Here is a 16,360-nt window from a genome sequence, read left to right on the forward strand (position 1 = left end):
GATCTGTCTGCACTTAAAAGCAGAGAAACGGTGCCAATAAAAACCAAAGCGTGCAAAGCAAAATAACAAACATAAACATGGCTGCAATAAATCCTGGGAGGGTAACGTCAGACCACCCTGTCTCCCTCGCTGATCCCTCAACGACAGATTCGGCCGCAGAGTCCAAAACGCTGAATGTTTATCAAAACTAATAACCGTTTATTGAAGATGATGATGTCACAACATCGTTTCTGTGTTTATACCATTGAAAAGCCTCCTTGGTGTTATCGTGTAGGTGGTGTGTGTGTGTCTGTGTGTGTGTGTGTGTGGGGGGGTCCACTGGCACCACACACACAAACACTGGCATTGGCTGGCACATCTGCTGGCAAAACCACAGAGGGAGAAAACCTTTGACATACTGGCAAAGCAAACACTGGACTGGGAGCAGCCGCCGCTGGAGCTGTTTTCATTTTCTATACGTTCCCTCCATAGGTTCGGTAAATCTGGGGTCCGTTTTCTTTAGCGTTCACTTGTTTGTCTGAAAGGACAACTCCACCAGGAAGTACAACGGCGCCACTCTTTCTCTGTTTGCCCATCGGCTGCTGGTTTACTGGGAGTTTCCACTGGGAGACTTTCAGTTGCTGCAGCCTTTGTCACAGAACATGTCAGGAGGCTCTTCAATATCGGCTTTCAGGTCATGCAATGGCAGTGATTTCCAGGCCTTTTGTGGTGTTTGTCTGAGTAGGTCGGCGCAGTCACATGATGCCGTCAGTTAGCATGACCTCATGTAATCGAGGTTGTCATATTTAATTGGTCCACGGTGCCCATGGGCAGGCCAACAGGGTAGACAATGACCCGGCGCCGCCACCGAGGAGACAGTGAACAACAATCACGACACAATAGCAGCGAGGTTGCTGTTACCAAATGAGCCAAACAGATATTTGTAACTGTGAGACATGCTAGTGCTAACATGAAGAAATGGGTTGGCTGGCAAAACACTGAAAACTTCCCAGTCTCACAAAGATGCCGATGACACTGGTGACACATTGGCCTCACTTCCTGCACAGCAAGGAGATCTATCTGTCAGCATGTTTGCTGCCCTTAGCCACAGAGGCTAATGCTTTTTGTATACACAACAGTTAGCATCGTATACTGTAATTAAGATACTGGATCAAAATGCTTCAAGCATACCGGTTTAGGCATAATCTCCTGGTCACGGTTAGATCACGTAACACTTCTTGCTGGACGTGCAACCAGAGACATGGACATGCAGAGGCGTGCTCTTGGCTAGTTCTAGTGTGGAAGTAGCTAAAATTTGCTAATAGCCGAGGTAGATGACTAGTCTGGATTAAAGACTTTTTTGTGTCTGGCTACTGTCTGAAATTAACTAATCACACTGTTATGATATCAACAAGGTCTCTCCTTTAAAAGAAACCCCGACCCGAAGGCTGCTGCTCTATAAGTAAATGAGAAATATGAAATATGAGAAAAATGATTGAAATATTGTAAGAGTAATGGAACTTTCAACATTATTCTAGTCAAAGTTATGGATTGTCAGAATTTTTTTATACCCGGGTAATTTTCAGTGGAAATGTGTCAAGGTTTTTAAAATTCCTGGGTAAATCAATAAAGTTTCTGCAGCGGAAAAGGGACAAATTTCTGAATAAAACTCCACACAATTGATCCTAAACTGGTTTAATAAAACTGAGACCAGTGAGAAACGGGCCGACAGACTGGAAGGGTCTATTTTTTTAGGCAGCTGTTCACTGGAGGGTAATGCAGGAGTGGAGGCGGTGGTGGTTGGGGGTGGGGGGACCTAAGCCCCATGATGTCCAGTTGCATAGAAGTTTAGGAGCCGCTGCCAAGTCGCAAACTTCCTGGTTCCTGCCAAAGCGAGGGGCGGGTGAGAGAAAATGCTTTTTAGCTGGCTGGTATTTATAGATATGCGAGGAACCCGCGCTCGGGCCAGGGCCGAGGTGCTGACGACGTAAAACGAGAGGACGCTTCCAGAAGCCGGGTGTCAGGCCGCACGGATAAAAATACTCCCTGAAAGATGGGGCTGTTCATTAGTGGCAGAGTCGGACATGTGACACGGCAGCGCTTCAAGGCTGATTTATGGTTATTACCACAGCTAACCTATACCCCCCCCCCCCCCCCCCACACACACACACACACACACACACCCACACCCCCCCAATCCTCAGCCCCTCCCTCCTGCCAAATATTTTGCCAAATGGAATGGGTCATCGTGTTTATTTCAGTGCATGGAGACAAACGCCGTCTGAGGGTCTCACATGTTGTCAGACCTTTCAGGGGACGGTTATAAACTGCGGCGACGGCTTGATCCGAAGCGTTTCGGTAGATTTGTGGAGTTTTTACAGTGATGGTGGTGGTCATGGTGGTGGTGGGGGGGTCCTACTGCAGAGTTCTGCCTCTCCTAATTGCCGCAGCGAGCTACCACAGCGCGGAACAAAGGAAACATTTAACACGTCGTAAATTCCTGTAATGTCCTGCTGAGGAGCCGCCGCTCAGATTTCTCCTACAGCGGCTCTACGTTAAACACTCGATGGAGCAGAACAGACAAAATCGAGGGGGCAGATGTTAATTGTGTCTTCGTCTGTGTGGCCTCTTGTCACGTTATCTCTTTACTTCCCAGAGGCTGAAAATGCCACATCACTCTTACTGGGACAGAGCTGAAAGCGGGGTGCTTTTATTTTGAAAAGGGTGGGTATTTGATTTCAAAATAAGACAAAAACGTAACGGCAGAATTCGTTCTCTTCCAGTGTCCTTTTCTACTTTTACTCACCAGGACGGCGAGCAAACGTGTGCGAAAGCGTTTGAGGGGCGGGAGGTGAGGGCCGAGAGGGCGTGAGCATCCTCGGAGACCCCCTCGCTTATGCGAACGCACGGTCCAGACGTTTGTGTTTTCGGGGGAAGCAAAATTAGTTTACCATCAGCTTTGGACCGCAGCCTCTGTGCCGTTTCTCTTCCAGCTCCCTCCACCTAAATGTCAGCTCAGGACTTCCACCGCACCACCCCGGGGATGCTGGGAGACTCGCCTTCATGTGCGTGTTTTATGGTTATGGACATCATATTTAAGTAGAGGAACAGTCCACCACTTCCCCTGCCCCAATAATTACACCACAATGGGAGGAGTGGGGGGGTGGGGGTGAGCTACATGTTCTGTGTGAGAGTTATTTCACAAAACTAAGTGAACCAGAGAAGGTTCCAGTGCTCCAAAACGTTGCACAATCTTTGAAATTTGGAGTCAAAGTGACTAAAAACACCGTGAACGCAGGCCGGAGCATTTTAAGTGAGTGTGATCCGCTCGTCTCTCCGGCCGGACTGGAGGCAGGACGGCCAAATGGGCCGGCCACATGGAGATCCGGGCCGTCATGTTAAATCAGTTGAGGCTTTGATTGCAAAAGCTGCAGCAGTCAAAGTTCAAATCACTTTCCGCCGTGTGGATTTGATGTGTGTAACGTCTGTGCTGCGTCGGTGAGACACAGCACGATGCAGAGGCAGAAAAATGAAACATTTCTCAAGGAAACTCTTCACGCACGGCACAAGCTCTAACCGGCAGAGGTCAACAGAGGTCAACGACCCGTGCCTGTTCTCCTCACTTCATCCCCACTTCCCACACCCATCCTACGCAGAACCCGGAGCTGAGAAAGTGAATGGACAGAACAGCGTTTTCTGCTGGAGGAGGACTGCAGATGTCCCACGAGCCTCAGTCGGCCATCGGCCCCGTCTTCAGATGTGCTGGAGACATTTTACACCCCCCCACCCCACCCCACACACCCCCCCACAGGGTGAGCGGAGTGTAGTTAGGCCCATCCCAATCCAAAGGTTTTCAAAGTTAGCTCATCCATTCCTGGAAACTTCTCTTCTCTTGTGTGTTAGAAACTGAGTGTGTGAGGGAAGGAGGCTAAAATGAAGGAGGGACGTAGGACTTCAGATGGTGCGAGGAGGGGAAAACCATCGAAGAAGAGTTCCAGAAGATTAACAGGCTTATGGGAGGAGAGGAGGCTGCTGACTGATTCAGAGAGGCAGCAGAGGAAGCCGAACTTTATTACCGATGTATTTGCAGCTACTTTCTGTGAGTGTATGATGACGTTGCGTCCCTGAAATAACGGTGAGGTGGTCCGGGATCAGGCTGGGTCAACCGCTAGTCGCCGACCACGACTGGTGAAGTGATCTTGACCCAGAAATTAAATGGAATCAACTTTGAGCTGATTACTCAGTAAAAGCTCAGCAAAGCTCAGCTGGGGTCTGAGAATGAAGGAGATGTTGAATTAAAACAAAGGTGCTAATGTGAAGACTGATCGTGTTCCAATTTCAAGAAATATCTGATGTCTATTTTCTTTTATTAATTTCTTTTATTAATGCTGAACAAGCATTGAACAACCCGTCGAGCAACGGTCAATGTAATGGTCAGTGTGTGTGTGTTTTGGTGACATTGTGAGGACCCAGATGTAAACCATGACCGTTTAGGTGGAGAAATGTTGTCAGGCCCTCACAATTTTATAGGTTTGAGGGGTAAGACTTGGTTTTAAAGTTAGTATTGGGCTTAGGTCAGGGTTGGGCTTTTAACTGTGATGTTAGGGTTAGCAAATATGTCATGTCAGTGACAATCCTTACAAACACAGAAGAGCAAAGACGTGTAAATAAGATCCGTAAATGGAAGATTTAGGATCGTTTCCTGGTGATCAGAAGCCCGAAATTGAGCCAAGATGGTGAGCAAAGATATAAGTCTGAAGAAGACAGACGGACAGACAGACAGACGGACAGGCGTGCCAGCTAATGCGACGGCACGAGGTGCTCATTACAATGCGACTGTACGACGAAGGACTTCAGTGTGTGTATGTGTGTGTGTGTGTGTGGTGTGTGTGTGTGTGGTGTGTGTGTGTGTGTGTTTGCGTTTGTGTGTGCACACGTACAACTGCAGTGAGAACCAACCTGCAAGAGCTGCACGTTACATGGTGCACAACATGTAATAGGGTTATAATCACACCGTCTGTAACGTGCACATGTATGGAAACACACACTTTAATCTGGTCGTTTTTCCATCTGCTCCCTGTTTTCAGGTCCCCTTCGGACATGTTATTATGGTCTGGATATCTTCAAGAAACAGACGTACATGAGCTCTCTCTCTCTCTCTCTCTCTCTCTCTCTCTCTCTCTTTCAGGGTTTATTGTTGTGTTTGGCATCCGTGGTGCGTTTGGAGGCAATCACTAAAGAATCTGAAGAGCACGTGTCCCCAGCAATCATAATCATCAAATCCCTGCTGGTCTCACACACACACACACACACGCACACACACACACACACACACACACACACACACACACACACCACACACACACACACACGCACGCACACACACACGCACACACACACGGGCCTGATTGCCTCACAGTCTGGTCTGGGCTGCGTAACGTTGTAGAGGCAGATTGAACGTGTCACTCAGGACCTCACAGGAGGACGTGGAGAGCGACATTGAAGGAAGGAGGAAGGAAGAAAGAGGAAGTCTGACCTTTGGTGACGAACGAGACAAGCCTTAAAGACCTGAGGAGAGAAGATTAAAGCTGACACTTTTTGGTTCAATCATGTGATGTGATCCCCCCTCCGAGCTAATTAATTGTCCATTTTTAAATTTGTCGCAGAATTTTAAACATTTTGACAGAATTTATAGGTCTAATCTCACAATTCTCCCTCCTCTTTCACTCTCTCTCTCTCTCTCTCTCTCTCTCACACACACACACACACACTGGCCAGCCTGGATGGTCAAGTTCTGTGTTAAAGTGCAGTCTTGTGTTCTCTCAGATCCTCCTGAGAGTAGATCAATACTCACTCAGCATCGAGTTACTGCTAATGTCTTCGTGTTTTTAACCAGGCAGCACGTCTGTGTGTGTGTGTGTGTGTGTGTGTGTGTGTGTGTGTGTGCGTGTGTGTGTGTGTGTGTGTGTGTGTGTGTGCCTACGTCTGCCCCTGCGGTGACCTAAGTTATAATTATCATTAAATGTCAATAAAGAGGCAGAGCCAAGATCCCGCTGTCCCACAGCGCCCCCCTCAGGACACGTGTGGGAAATAGCAGGTTTGGAAGCAGTTTGGATTTTTGTTTAAATTTGTAGTAACATTAAGTAACATTAGCGACACGTGAATGCCGACTCAGCCGCTGAGGTTGGACCAGACTGTTTTAAAAGAACATTCTGTGTAAGTGTAGCTAGGTTTTTCTGGTTGTCTTGACAACACCGATCTAAGGATGGAGTTTGATGGGACAAGAAACAGAAGCTAGCTGACATTTAGCCTAATTGTAAACAAGCTGCTGCCTAAATTGGGTTCCTTTTTTATATGTATTTGGTGACAAGTAAAAACAATAAGCAGAATTAAAATGTCAACAATGACCCAGCGTCTCAGAAACCCGGAGAACTTTAACTCACCGCCGACGACCACGGGACTTAAAGCGAGTTTATCCTGCGCAGGAAGTTTACAAAGTTCGGGCCTTTGTCGCCAGAGACGAGAGGTTCAAGGTTTCAACCATCAAATGACCACGGTTACATCCATGGAAACATCACGGTTGAATGGAATATCATAATAGTCCACCGCAAATGTTGTGTCTCGTGCTCCCGGCGGACGAGCCGGTGACTCATTCGGGACCAAAATGTTTCCTCCACTTTAGCCGAGCGAGCGCCAAATCATAGACGAAGAGAAATCAGTGTTAAAAAACCCAGAAACTGATTTTTCTTTCATCTGAGCAGCAATAGATACCTGGATTATTTGTCTAAACTACAGTATTCCAGTGTCCCCAGCCTCTTTTCTCTCACCTCCACCTCCATTTATCGGCTCCCTCATCTCTCCATCCCAATCAATCTTCCCCCTTCTCACTAATGCACTCTTTCATGTCCTCTCTGATTTCCCCCTCCCCTCTCTTGGCGACCCTCGCTCCCTCGTCCTGATGTCCCATGGACCTTTTGTAGGCCCTCTACATTTTTGGGGTGTAACGTGATCCACCCCCATTTTCCCCAGGGTGGTCCGCACTCATTCAGGCCAGAAACCAGGGCTGAACACGAGGAGAGATGGAGCTGGGACGACCCTGAGGAAGAGGACAGGGGGAAGGTAATGAGATTATTTAAAATTCATAGGTGAGACATCAGGTGTGTGTGTGTGTGTGTGTGTGTGCGTGTGTGTGTGTGTGTGTGTGTGTGTGTGTGTGTGTGTGTGCCATCTGCTTGTCCACATCCAGCAGCTGTTCACATTAGGGCTAACTCAATGTTACTGTTCCTTTTGTTTCAAAAACATACTTTAAAGAGATTAAAGACTTGACAAGGACACATTTTCTGCCAATTTCCGCAGTTAGACGAGAAAGAAAAAGATAACCTTGATTTTCATTTGATCCCTATTTTTCACTACATTCACATTCTCACACACACACACACACCTTTACATACCTACATACCACTGTGATGCCATAGACCACTTTGTCCAATGTGGACGCCTCGCGGGACCTTCAGTATGCTCGTCCCCTCTATTCGCCAACTGCTGTTACACAAGGCATCTCACATTACCCACTCACACACACACACACACACGCACACACACACACACCGCACACACACACACACACACACCGCACCACACACACACACTGGAACCTTGTAAGACAGGTAAGGTAAAGACAGGTAAAGTTATTCTGTCCTTTAAGGCCTCAAACATTCAGATGCACATACACACACACGCACACACACACACACACACACACACACACACCACACACACACACACACACACACACAGTACGCGAGCACACTGGTGTCAAAATGTGTCCAGTCTCATTGCAGCATAGATTTTAATTCAGATTTGATTGGAATGATAGTGGTTTTAATCCAGAGTTAATGGGTTTAGTCTGGCTCTAATCCGTCTTTAATGAACCTCTCTCATCATCCTGGACGTCGGCCCATCACAGTTTGAGCGCTGAGTAAATCCACCATTTTAGAGGAGTCCAACAGGGTAGTTTTGTGTGTTTCCTACTAAAGTTTGCTCTGCTGGGGGGGGGTGTTTGTCACCGCTCACGCTCCCTCGCCCACCGGGCCTCTGTAACTGTATCCAGCCCTCCCCGGTCAAAAATAAAAATCATTTGTCCAGTGCACGAGTGTCTCCATTAAAAATGTATGGTGGAGGGAGCTGGGGGGAAAGCTGATACGCGGCTTTCCGGAAGGGCATCAGAGTTCCAAGGTGGACAAATGGCATCTTGAGAGTGGGATGGAGAGGAGTGATGGCGATCCCCCTCCCGAACCCCCGTTAGGAAATCATGGAAAGCTTTGGAAAGTCCTTAACTTAACTCCTCACCTACAGGCTCCTTAATTCAGGAGCGACGTTTGCGTCTTTGATCGCAGGTTTTTGCAGGAGCAGAAACTTAGGCTGGTAGCTCAGTTGTTAGCTGAGGGAAACTGTTCATGCAACTGTACAACAGGACACACAAAAGTGACCTCTGACCCCACCTACATGGGTGGCAGCAGCCCCATAATCAAATTACATTCAAATCTCTAAACCAAAGTGAACCAAATCCAGAAAATGTAGCATTAGCATGGTTTTAAAACACGACAGAAATATAATAGGCATAAAATACCTGTTGCTATGGTGATATCATTACTATTAACTGATTGTTTGTTCCTTTGTTAGAAGTGTAATAGAGCATTCAATAAATCTTTTAATCATTATGCTATTATTAGGGAAAAGAAGGTCTCTAAAAAGTATATAGCATAAAATGCTAGATAAGCTTATGTGGGAAAATATATATTTTATCTGCTACAGTGGACAGAAAAACACTATAAAAATAAATAAACCAATAAATATGTGATTCTTTTATCCCATCCATCTGCTTTCTATAACTCCAGACCTTCTGTCAGCAGACCCCCAAATGAATTCAGTCACTTTTAAGCAAAATTGCGGCCCATTCCAACAAAATAACCCTACAAAAACACACCTCTCCCAGCAGCACCGGTGTCAGGAGGCTGGGCGGATCTGGACCCACTTAAAACAGGGAGCCCCTAAATTTCCTTCACACCAACTTGAGGAAGACCCCAGATTAGAGGAATTTTTATCCGTTGCAGAATTCCTGGATTATAATTGGGCCCATGTGTACTCGCTGTGCCCAGGTACCCCCCCCCCCCCCACACACACACACACAACCCCCCCAGCGGTGCTGTTGCACGTTCTTTCACGTCTGATGAGGTTTGGAATTAATTGAGGATCCTTTCAGAGCCAAATTTCCGAGTGAGGTCCAGACTTAATTAAGATTAAATAAACAGAGTCAGCTGTGAGCAATTTCAGCCTGTAATGAAACACGTGTTCTTTGGGGCCACACACACACACACACACACACACACACACACACACACACACACACACACCCATGCATTAACACACAGAAAGAGACTCAATTAAAACAGGTGTTTTAATCACTTAAATCAAATAATACCCAGTTACCTGGATCCATTTTGAGTCCCCCCACCCACACACACACACACACACACACACACTGAGGATTAGCCTCAGTTTTCATCAGCTCCGTGACTCAACAGTAACTCTTGTGTTGTGCGCCCCTCTGCAGTGACCCATCCTCGTCCTGACTCCTGGATGAATGGACACTTGTTAGATAAACGCAGGAAGCTGCCCAGTTGTCTGCACAGTCTTACCTTAAGTGGGAATAACAAGGAAAAGCTTCAGGTCCACTCGGCTGACCGTTCAGCCGTCTGCGGTGAGCTGCGGCAGTCTGACTTGATTCAGGTCTTTCTAATTGTAATGGACCCGAATCCTCTAAAATCAACACGGGGATCATTCAGGCACACACGCGGAGCGGAGCGGGCGGCCAGGGAACACTCCAGCACGCAATTGTGGCCACCTGGGAAAACATCATTTAGCCACTCACCCCTTCCTTCTGCTAACATTGCTCTTACAGAATCAGTGTGTGTGTGTGTGTTGTGTGTGTGTGTGTGTGTGTGTGTGAGAGAGAGAGAGCTCCTTTGACCTCTGCATGCTCCCTGATCCCAAATTGCAGCGGCCTATCAGCACTCCTTAAGCCCTAAACCATCCAATTGCAGCTCTGCGTTTTTAGGCGCTTCAGCGGTTCAAGGCTGAGGGGAAAAACCTGCCAATGCCACCTTTCTGGGACCAAAGCTGCAAATAAAATTGCATTTAATGGACGTTTTTCTGCGGCGCCTCGCGTGTTCACGGCTGTGATTGCTGCAATGTAACACAACCTCTGGGTCCGGTGAAATTCCTTTACAGTCTGCTGGATGGGGAGGACGTCAGGCTCCATAAATCTGTGTTTGCCAGCTAGAACATCAGGGCCTGCAGCGGCATCTTCCATCTTAATTTGCTCTTACTAGTGATGCACAGGAGGAGAGCGTCAGTGTGATGAGCCTTGGTGTGCTGCTGCTTCAATTTTAGAAGTCTTGTAAAAAACATTTGTCAAAATCAGATCAGCTCTTTAGAAAATCATCTTTTTACATTCCCAACAAACACAAGTGAACCTCAGAACTTTTTTTGGCCTGAGACAAGAAGAATGGCAAAGATATAGGCAGATAATTTACTGCTCCTGCAATGACGTGAAGGCCAGAGGTGCTAGAACGGCAATAATCAGCAGGGAGGAGATCAGGGCAGGCCTCAGATATCTGTGGCATCTCCCCCGTGCTGGTGGCTGCAGCGCCAGCCTCTCATGCCATCTGATCCACAGTGACACTGCCAGCAGCTGTTCCCCACCTCCTGTTAGAATATGGTGAGATTTTCCTTTAAGTACACAACAACACGTTGATGTAATTGCCTCCGCCGAGGCGATTATGTGACAGCCAGCGTTTATCTCTGGGTTTGTGGGCAAAATTACTTGAAAAGTTATTTACTGATCATAATTAAATTTTCAGGAAATAGTGAACTTTATGAAGATTTTCATGATGTTCCAGACCTTGACATTTGATCTTCTAAAGGTCAAGAGCTCATGCCTCTGTACAGCTATGCTACTGGTGCAAGTCACAATATGGAAGGAAATAAGCTGCTTGGAGGTCTGTGCTCACTTCCTATTTAAATCTGCGACAGATTCAACAACTTCACTTCATCTCAATAAGCCACAACTTGAATTTACTGTCCTATTCATGCTTTAGTTATAGTTATTGTTTTCAGTAGTTAAATAGACAATGTTTTAGAAGTTATACATACCATGTTCAGAAATCGTCTCATTATGTTTCCCTTTAAAATAAAGGGAAAACCCTGCAGCACTTTAACGGATTACGTTACCAGCGTTGCTATGCTGCCCTCGTGTGGTCAATAGATGTAATTAGCTTTTCTCTTCTCTCCCTCCATCTTTTTTTCCCCATCTTTTTTCAACACAAAAACTAATTAGATATGTCCAAAACCACCTGTATTTATTCACTTTTTTGCTTGGATTGAATAATATTGAATTTTGAATAATCGATTAATTCAATGGCTCTAATGCACTTTTATTCGGTTAAAACGAAAGCAGGTCGTCTGATAACCATTGGCAGAAGTTTTACGTTCCATAATGAAGTGAAGATCGGACTCAATACAAAAATGTTGTGTTTTAAATGGAAAAACAGCTCACTTAAAAAAAAATAATAAAAGAAATTATGCAGCAGCTTAATTAGAGATAAATCTGAAGGCCCTGTCAAATCTCTTGTACTCAGCTGTGTTCAGTGAATGCACCACATGGATGACTTGCAGGATTAATTCACAGAACACTTAATTGCTGTTTCTGTATATTTTAATGTACAGGTAAGATGTTTATGATAAGCTGCAAACGTGACGTCTCTGCACTGACAACTTTTAAGCTTTTATTTTCGAATAAATGAATACTGTAATATTAATTAATACTGTCGAAGTGCTGAATGATTCAAATTAAATTTACATTTAACGCAGTTTGGATTTTTAACGAAAAAAAATAATGTTTTAATTAAATAATTCCCAATTTTATCTCCAGTAGATGTCAGTATTGCTACATTGAACAGGTGTCATGTCGCCATTTGATCTGTAGGGGGAGACTGAGAGACATGTACGAGACACTGGAACAAGATGTAATGTTTTTGATGAGGTGTGTGTGTGTGTGTGTGTGTGTGTGTGTGTGTGTGTGTGTGTGTGGTGTGTGTGTGTGTGTGTGTGTCACACAGCTGAAGCAAGGATGAGACAGGAGTCTCGAGAATTAACGAGTGTGTGCTTTTTAGAAAAACCAGGTTTAAGTGACACAAACAGGCCAAAGTAAGTGTATACCTTCCTCCATAAGCTTCGACTGCAATTTATGCTCTAAATGCAGGCAGAGAGATGCAGGAATGTTTAGCATAAACTGTTGACAACACTCTAATGCGTGTTCAGGCCGTGCAGAAGATGATGTGCGAGGCGAGGGGGGGTTGAACACGGTGAGATCAGCCGGAACATGTGTGACTTCTTTCCCTCTCCTCCGTTTTTCACAGCGCAGTTTGGGCAGCCGTCCAACAAAACAATTAGTGAGCATGGGAATCCCGGCCCCAGCCTTCCACGGAGACACCCTCCCTGCCTCCTCTGCATCTGCAGCTGGCCCCGCGAAGAGAGGCGGCCAAGTTTATTTTCTCCCCGGTGGTCCCTTTGAGGTGGCGGTGAGGCCCCTGCCACACCAAGGCTGATGTATTAGGTGAGGGTCCCGGGAGGGACGGCGGTGGGACTCTTTTATTGCCACCTCACTCCATCTCTGCTGCTCCTTAGGCCCCGCCCCCTACCCGTCACTCAAAAATGCACCTTATGATCGGAACAAAGTGTTGCCATGGCAACCGATGATAACGCCATTTTTAGCAAAAATAATGATGATAATAATAATTTAAGGTTTAAAGCCAGCCCGAATAAAAAGTCAACAAAATATTCGTTTTAACAACTAATTAAGTTGGAGTTACGCGTCCCTGTGTTACCTTTATGATCAAATGTCACTTTTTACTAAATAAGATATTTAATGGTGTAAATATAGTATTAAAAGTAAACATATAAGCATATAGATATATGAAGTATATATTCAATTATTCGTATCATATCGTTTTATTATTTTTATGATCTACCTTTTAATTTTCTTTAGTTTTTAACATTTATGTTTAAATTTCGTATAAATACTGGAATAAATTCAACATTTCAGTTCAATTTTAAACAGTTTGTGAATTTTAAACTGTTTTTGACAACTTTTAACAGATTTTGTTTAACCTTCGAGTGACGTTTTTGGAAATGTTCAGGTTTTTTAATGTTCGTGGGGAGAAATAATAGAGACAAAAGTCCGGGGGGGGGGGGGGGCAAGGTGGAGACATTTCTGCAGCAACACCAGCCTTTCCTTTCAGGCCAATAAAGAGAGAGAGAGAGGAGCGAGGTGTGTGTCAGACTGCATAAATAACTGTCCGCATGGTGTAAACACAGCGGTCACAACCCGAGAGAATTAAAACAACTTGTCTGGGCGGGATTAAAGCAGGTTTTCTGCCAGTTCGACACCAGCGAAGAGATCAGCGCTTCTGATTGGCTGAGAAATCTGCGCACACCTGCGGGCCTTGGATTAATATTAATCTCAGCCGTCAGAGACTTTATTCTAAAGTCGGTCATCCGTCTCGGAAATCTGTGCAAATTGTTTTGTTTAAAGCCCTGAAGTGTGCCAGATAATCTTGGCCGAGGCCTGATTGTGTGACAACCGCGTCCATCTTTATCTGTCTGAAACAACAGAGTTTATCTGCTCGGGTTCTGCTGCTCTGAAGGAGCGCGGTGATTCCAGGGGTCACCGGGTCACACCGAGCCCACACACGGAAACAAAGACTAAAGACTCAGTCACACAGGCTGGAAAAGTGATACAAATATATATTTGCGTATGTAAAATCTGTACAAATCGGAGTCCCCGTGCGCACCGACGCAAGCCTAAAAATGCATCTGCAGAGTATGAAAACAACAAAATGACAGAATCTTTGGACCAGCAAAGACAGCGAGGCGGGACGGGGTGGATTTAAATAATATTTCTCACAGAGACGGAATCTCCTCTTCGTCTTTCGTCAACAGTCTGCGGGAGATGAGGCGCATTTTAAAGGAATGGTTTTCTTAAGAAAGTTTTGGTTTTTTCCTCATAAAGGAGGCCCGGCGGGCTTCGTCAGGACGCCGTGGTTCCGCACAGCCTCGTTGTGTTCAGCATCTCTTTCAGATCGTTCTCTGGTTTGCCCGCAACCATGAACGGCCACGTCTGCGGAGGAAACACGGACAGTCAGGAAAAACTTCAGAAAGGAAAGAAAAACTATCTTCAGCATTCAGATTCTGAAACAATGATGTCGATGGTGCTGAGTATAATAATACATATATATATGTTTTAAAAATCTATCACCTTTGAAAATAAATGAATTGTGATTTTCCTTTTGTCTATTTTAATATGCATATTACACTAACCAAATTATTAATAGTAATCGAAATTGTGTATTATTATACGCTAACACAGGTTATACTGTTATTTAATTTCTTTATTAAACGGGCAGTCACGGTGCCTGTTGCACCTGCCTTGCAAACCTTCCTCTTTTACGCATGAACAAGTTGTTAAATGTTAATAAATCTCAATATTACAAACGCTGGCAATAAATAGAAACTCTCTGCGTCAAACAAAATTGCCGATTCATCACTTTTCACTTGAAATTCCTTAACAATAACGCTACATTTTCGGTCTTACCAGGTTCACCGGGTGGATAAATCCGTTCTCGAACTTGTCGTTGGCCAGGATCTGCCGGAGGTGCGCGATGTAGCTGGACGCCAGGCGCAGCGTGTCCAGTTTGGAGAGCTTGGTGTCCGGTGGTACCCAGGGCAGAGTGGTCTTGAGGCGGGAGAAGGCTTTGGACAGGACGCGCATCCTGGCTCTCTCCCGGGCGTTGGCCGCGTTCCTTTGCACGTGTTTGCCCTCCTGCTGCGCCACGCCCTTCGCGGCAGTTTTCCGCGACGCAGTCTTGCGCTTCTTTCCCGGCGCGTCGTTGGCGCCCTCGCAGTTGGAGCTCTCCTCCGTGCTCTCGTTGGAGTCTTTGCCGGAGGAGCCGAACTTCAGGATGCCGTCCAGGAGCTCGTCGTCCACGTCGCTGAGGGAGCCGGTGGACATGGTGAGCTGTCTCCTACAGCAGCGGCCTCAGAACATGTGAGCAGTACAGGCTGAACACGCTGGACGCACACACACTCACACACTCACACACAAAAGCATAAACACACAGAGGTCTAAGTGATGCGTTCATGAGCTGCTAACTGCATGAATGGAGGAGAGTGGAGCTGACTTTATATGTCCACTGAGAGGCGTTACCTCATGCTGGGAGGAGACACTGGTCTAGTGCAGGTTCTCACTGAGATCCAGGACCACAAGGGCCCGTGGAGGGCCTTCAGAGGGAGGAAGGAAGAGGAGAAAACCACACTTTATATTGGTGAAAACACTGCGAAAATGCACAATATTCACCAATGATCTATTTAGGAAAGAACTGTTTTTAAAAAAACTGAAACCCAATAAACTTTAATATATAAATAAAAAGTTTATCAGCCCGACACCAGCAGCTTCTTAGATCTACTTTTATAAAATCAACCATTATTCTTACAATTAAGCAATATTATTCGCTTATACTTACAATAATGAAATGTCAGCTCAGAACACACAGGGTGTACTTAACTACCATCTTAACAGTTAACAGGATAAAGTGTGTGTATGTGTGTGTGTGTGTGTGTGGTGTGTGTGTGTGTGTGTGTGTGTGTTTGGGGGGTGGGGGGGGATTGTCCACATCTCAAATGGCAAACTGGCGCCTCGGTCCCCTCTGATGTAATGGATATCTGGCACCCACAATCCCCTGTTTGGCCTTCCACATCATTCCACACACGTGCACTGGTCCACACGGAGCCGAGTCCAAACAACCGAGCGGCCGGTGGAGCTGCTGGAAACGTCTGGCTGCTCCAGGACGCCAGGAGGATCTAACAGGTCCTCCTGGTCTGATCAGTCCAGCAGAGGGAGGATGCACGATGTGCAGGTTTCCCTCCTGGTTTAGTGTGTGTGTGTGTGTCGTGTGTGTGTGTGTGTGTGTGGTGTGTGTGTGTGTGTGGTGTGTGTGTGTGTGTGTGTGTGTGTGTGTGAACTAGTCAACTCTTGCTCACACAGCTAAAGCACATGCAGGGATGAGAGAGGGGTGTCTCTCGAGAGTTGACCTTTGACCTCACTGCTTCCGCCACCACCGTGCACTTAGAGAGGCTTTAATCCAGCAGAATTAACGAGAAGCAAACTGCCCATAGTGCAGATCGGAGCGGAAACAGTGAGCGGCGCACTGTAGAAGGCGAAGGTATGTGAGGAGAAGACGTTATCTTCAGCACAGGGGAAAGA

General features: G+C 46.0%; 1 protein-coding gene across 1 annotated transcript; it reads right to left on the minus strand.

Moving 5' to 3' along the window:
• Nucleotides 1-13,825: 13,825 nt before the first annotated feature.
• tcf21 (transcription factor 21) lies at nt 13,826-15,265 on the minus strand. The gene is made up of 2 exons (XM_057017565.1): nt 14,693-15,265; nt 13,826-14,218 (listed from the first exon to the last, which is right to left on the minus strand). Exons 1-2 carry the CDS (start codon nt 15,107-15,109, stop codon nt 14,129-14,131), a joined length of 507 nt encoding a protein of 168 aa, XP_056873545.1. The 5' UTR covers nt 15,110-15,265; the 3' UTR covers nt 13,826-14,128.
• Between the last annotated feature and the right edge of the window lie 1,095 nt (nt 15,266-16,360).

Source organism: Takifugu flavidus, chromosome 19 (genome assembly GCF_003711565.1).
Source record: "Takifugu flavidus isolate HTHZ2018 chromosome 19, ASM371156v2, whole genome shotgun sequence".
NCBI classification, from domain to species: Eukaryota; Metazoa; Chordata; class Actinopteri; order Tetraodontiformes; family Tetraodontidae; genus Takifugu; species Takifugu flavidus.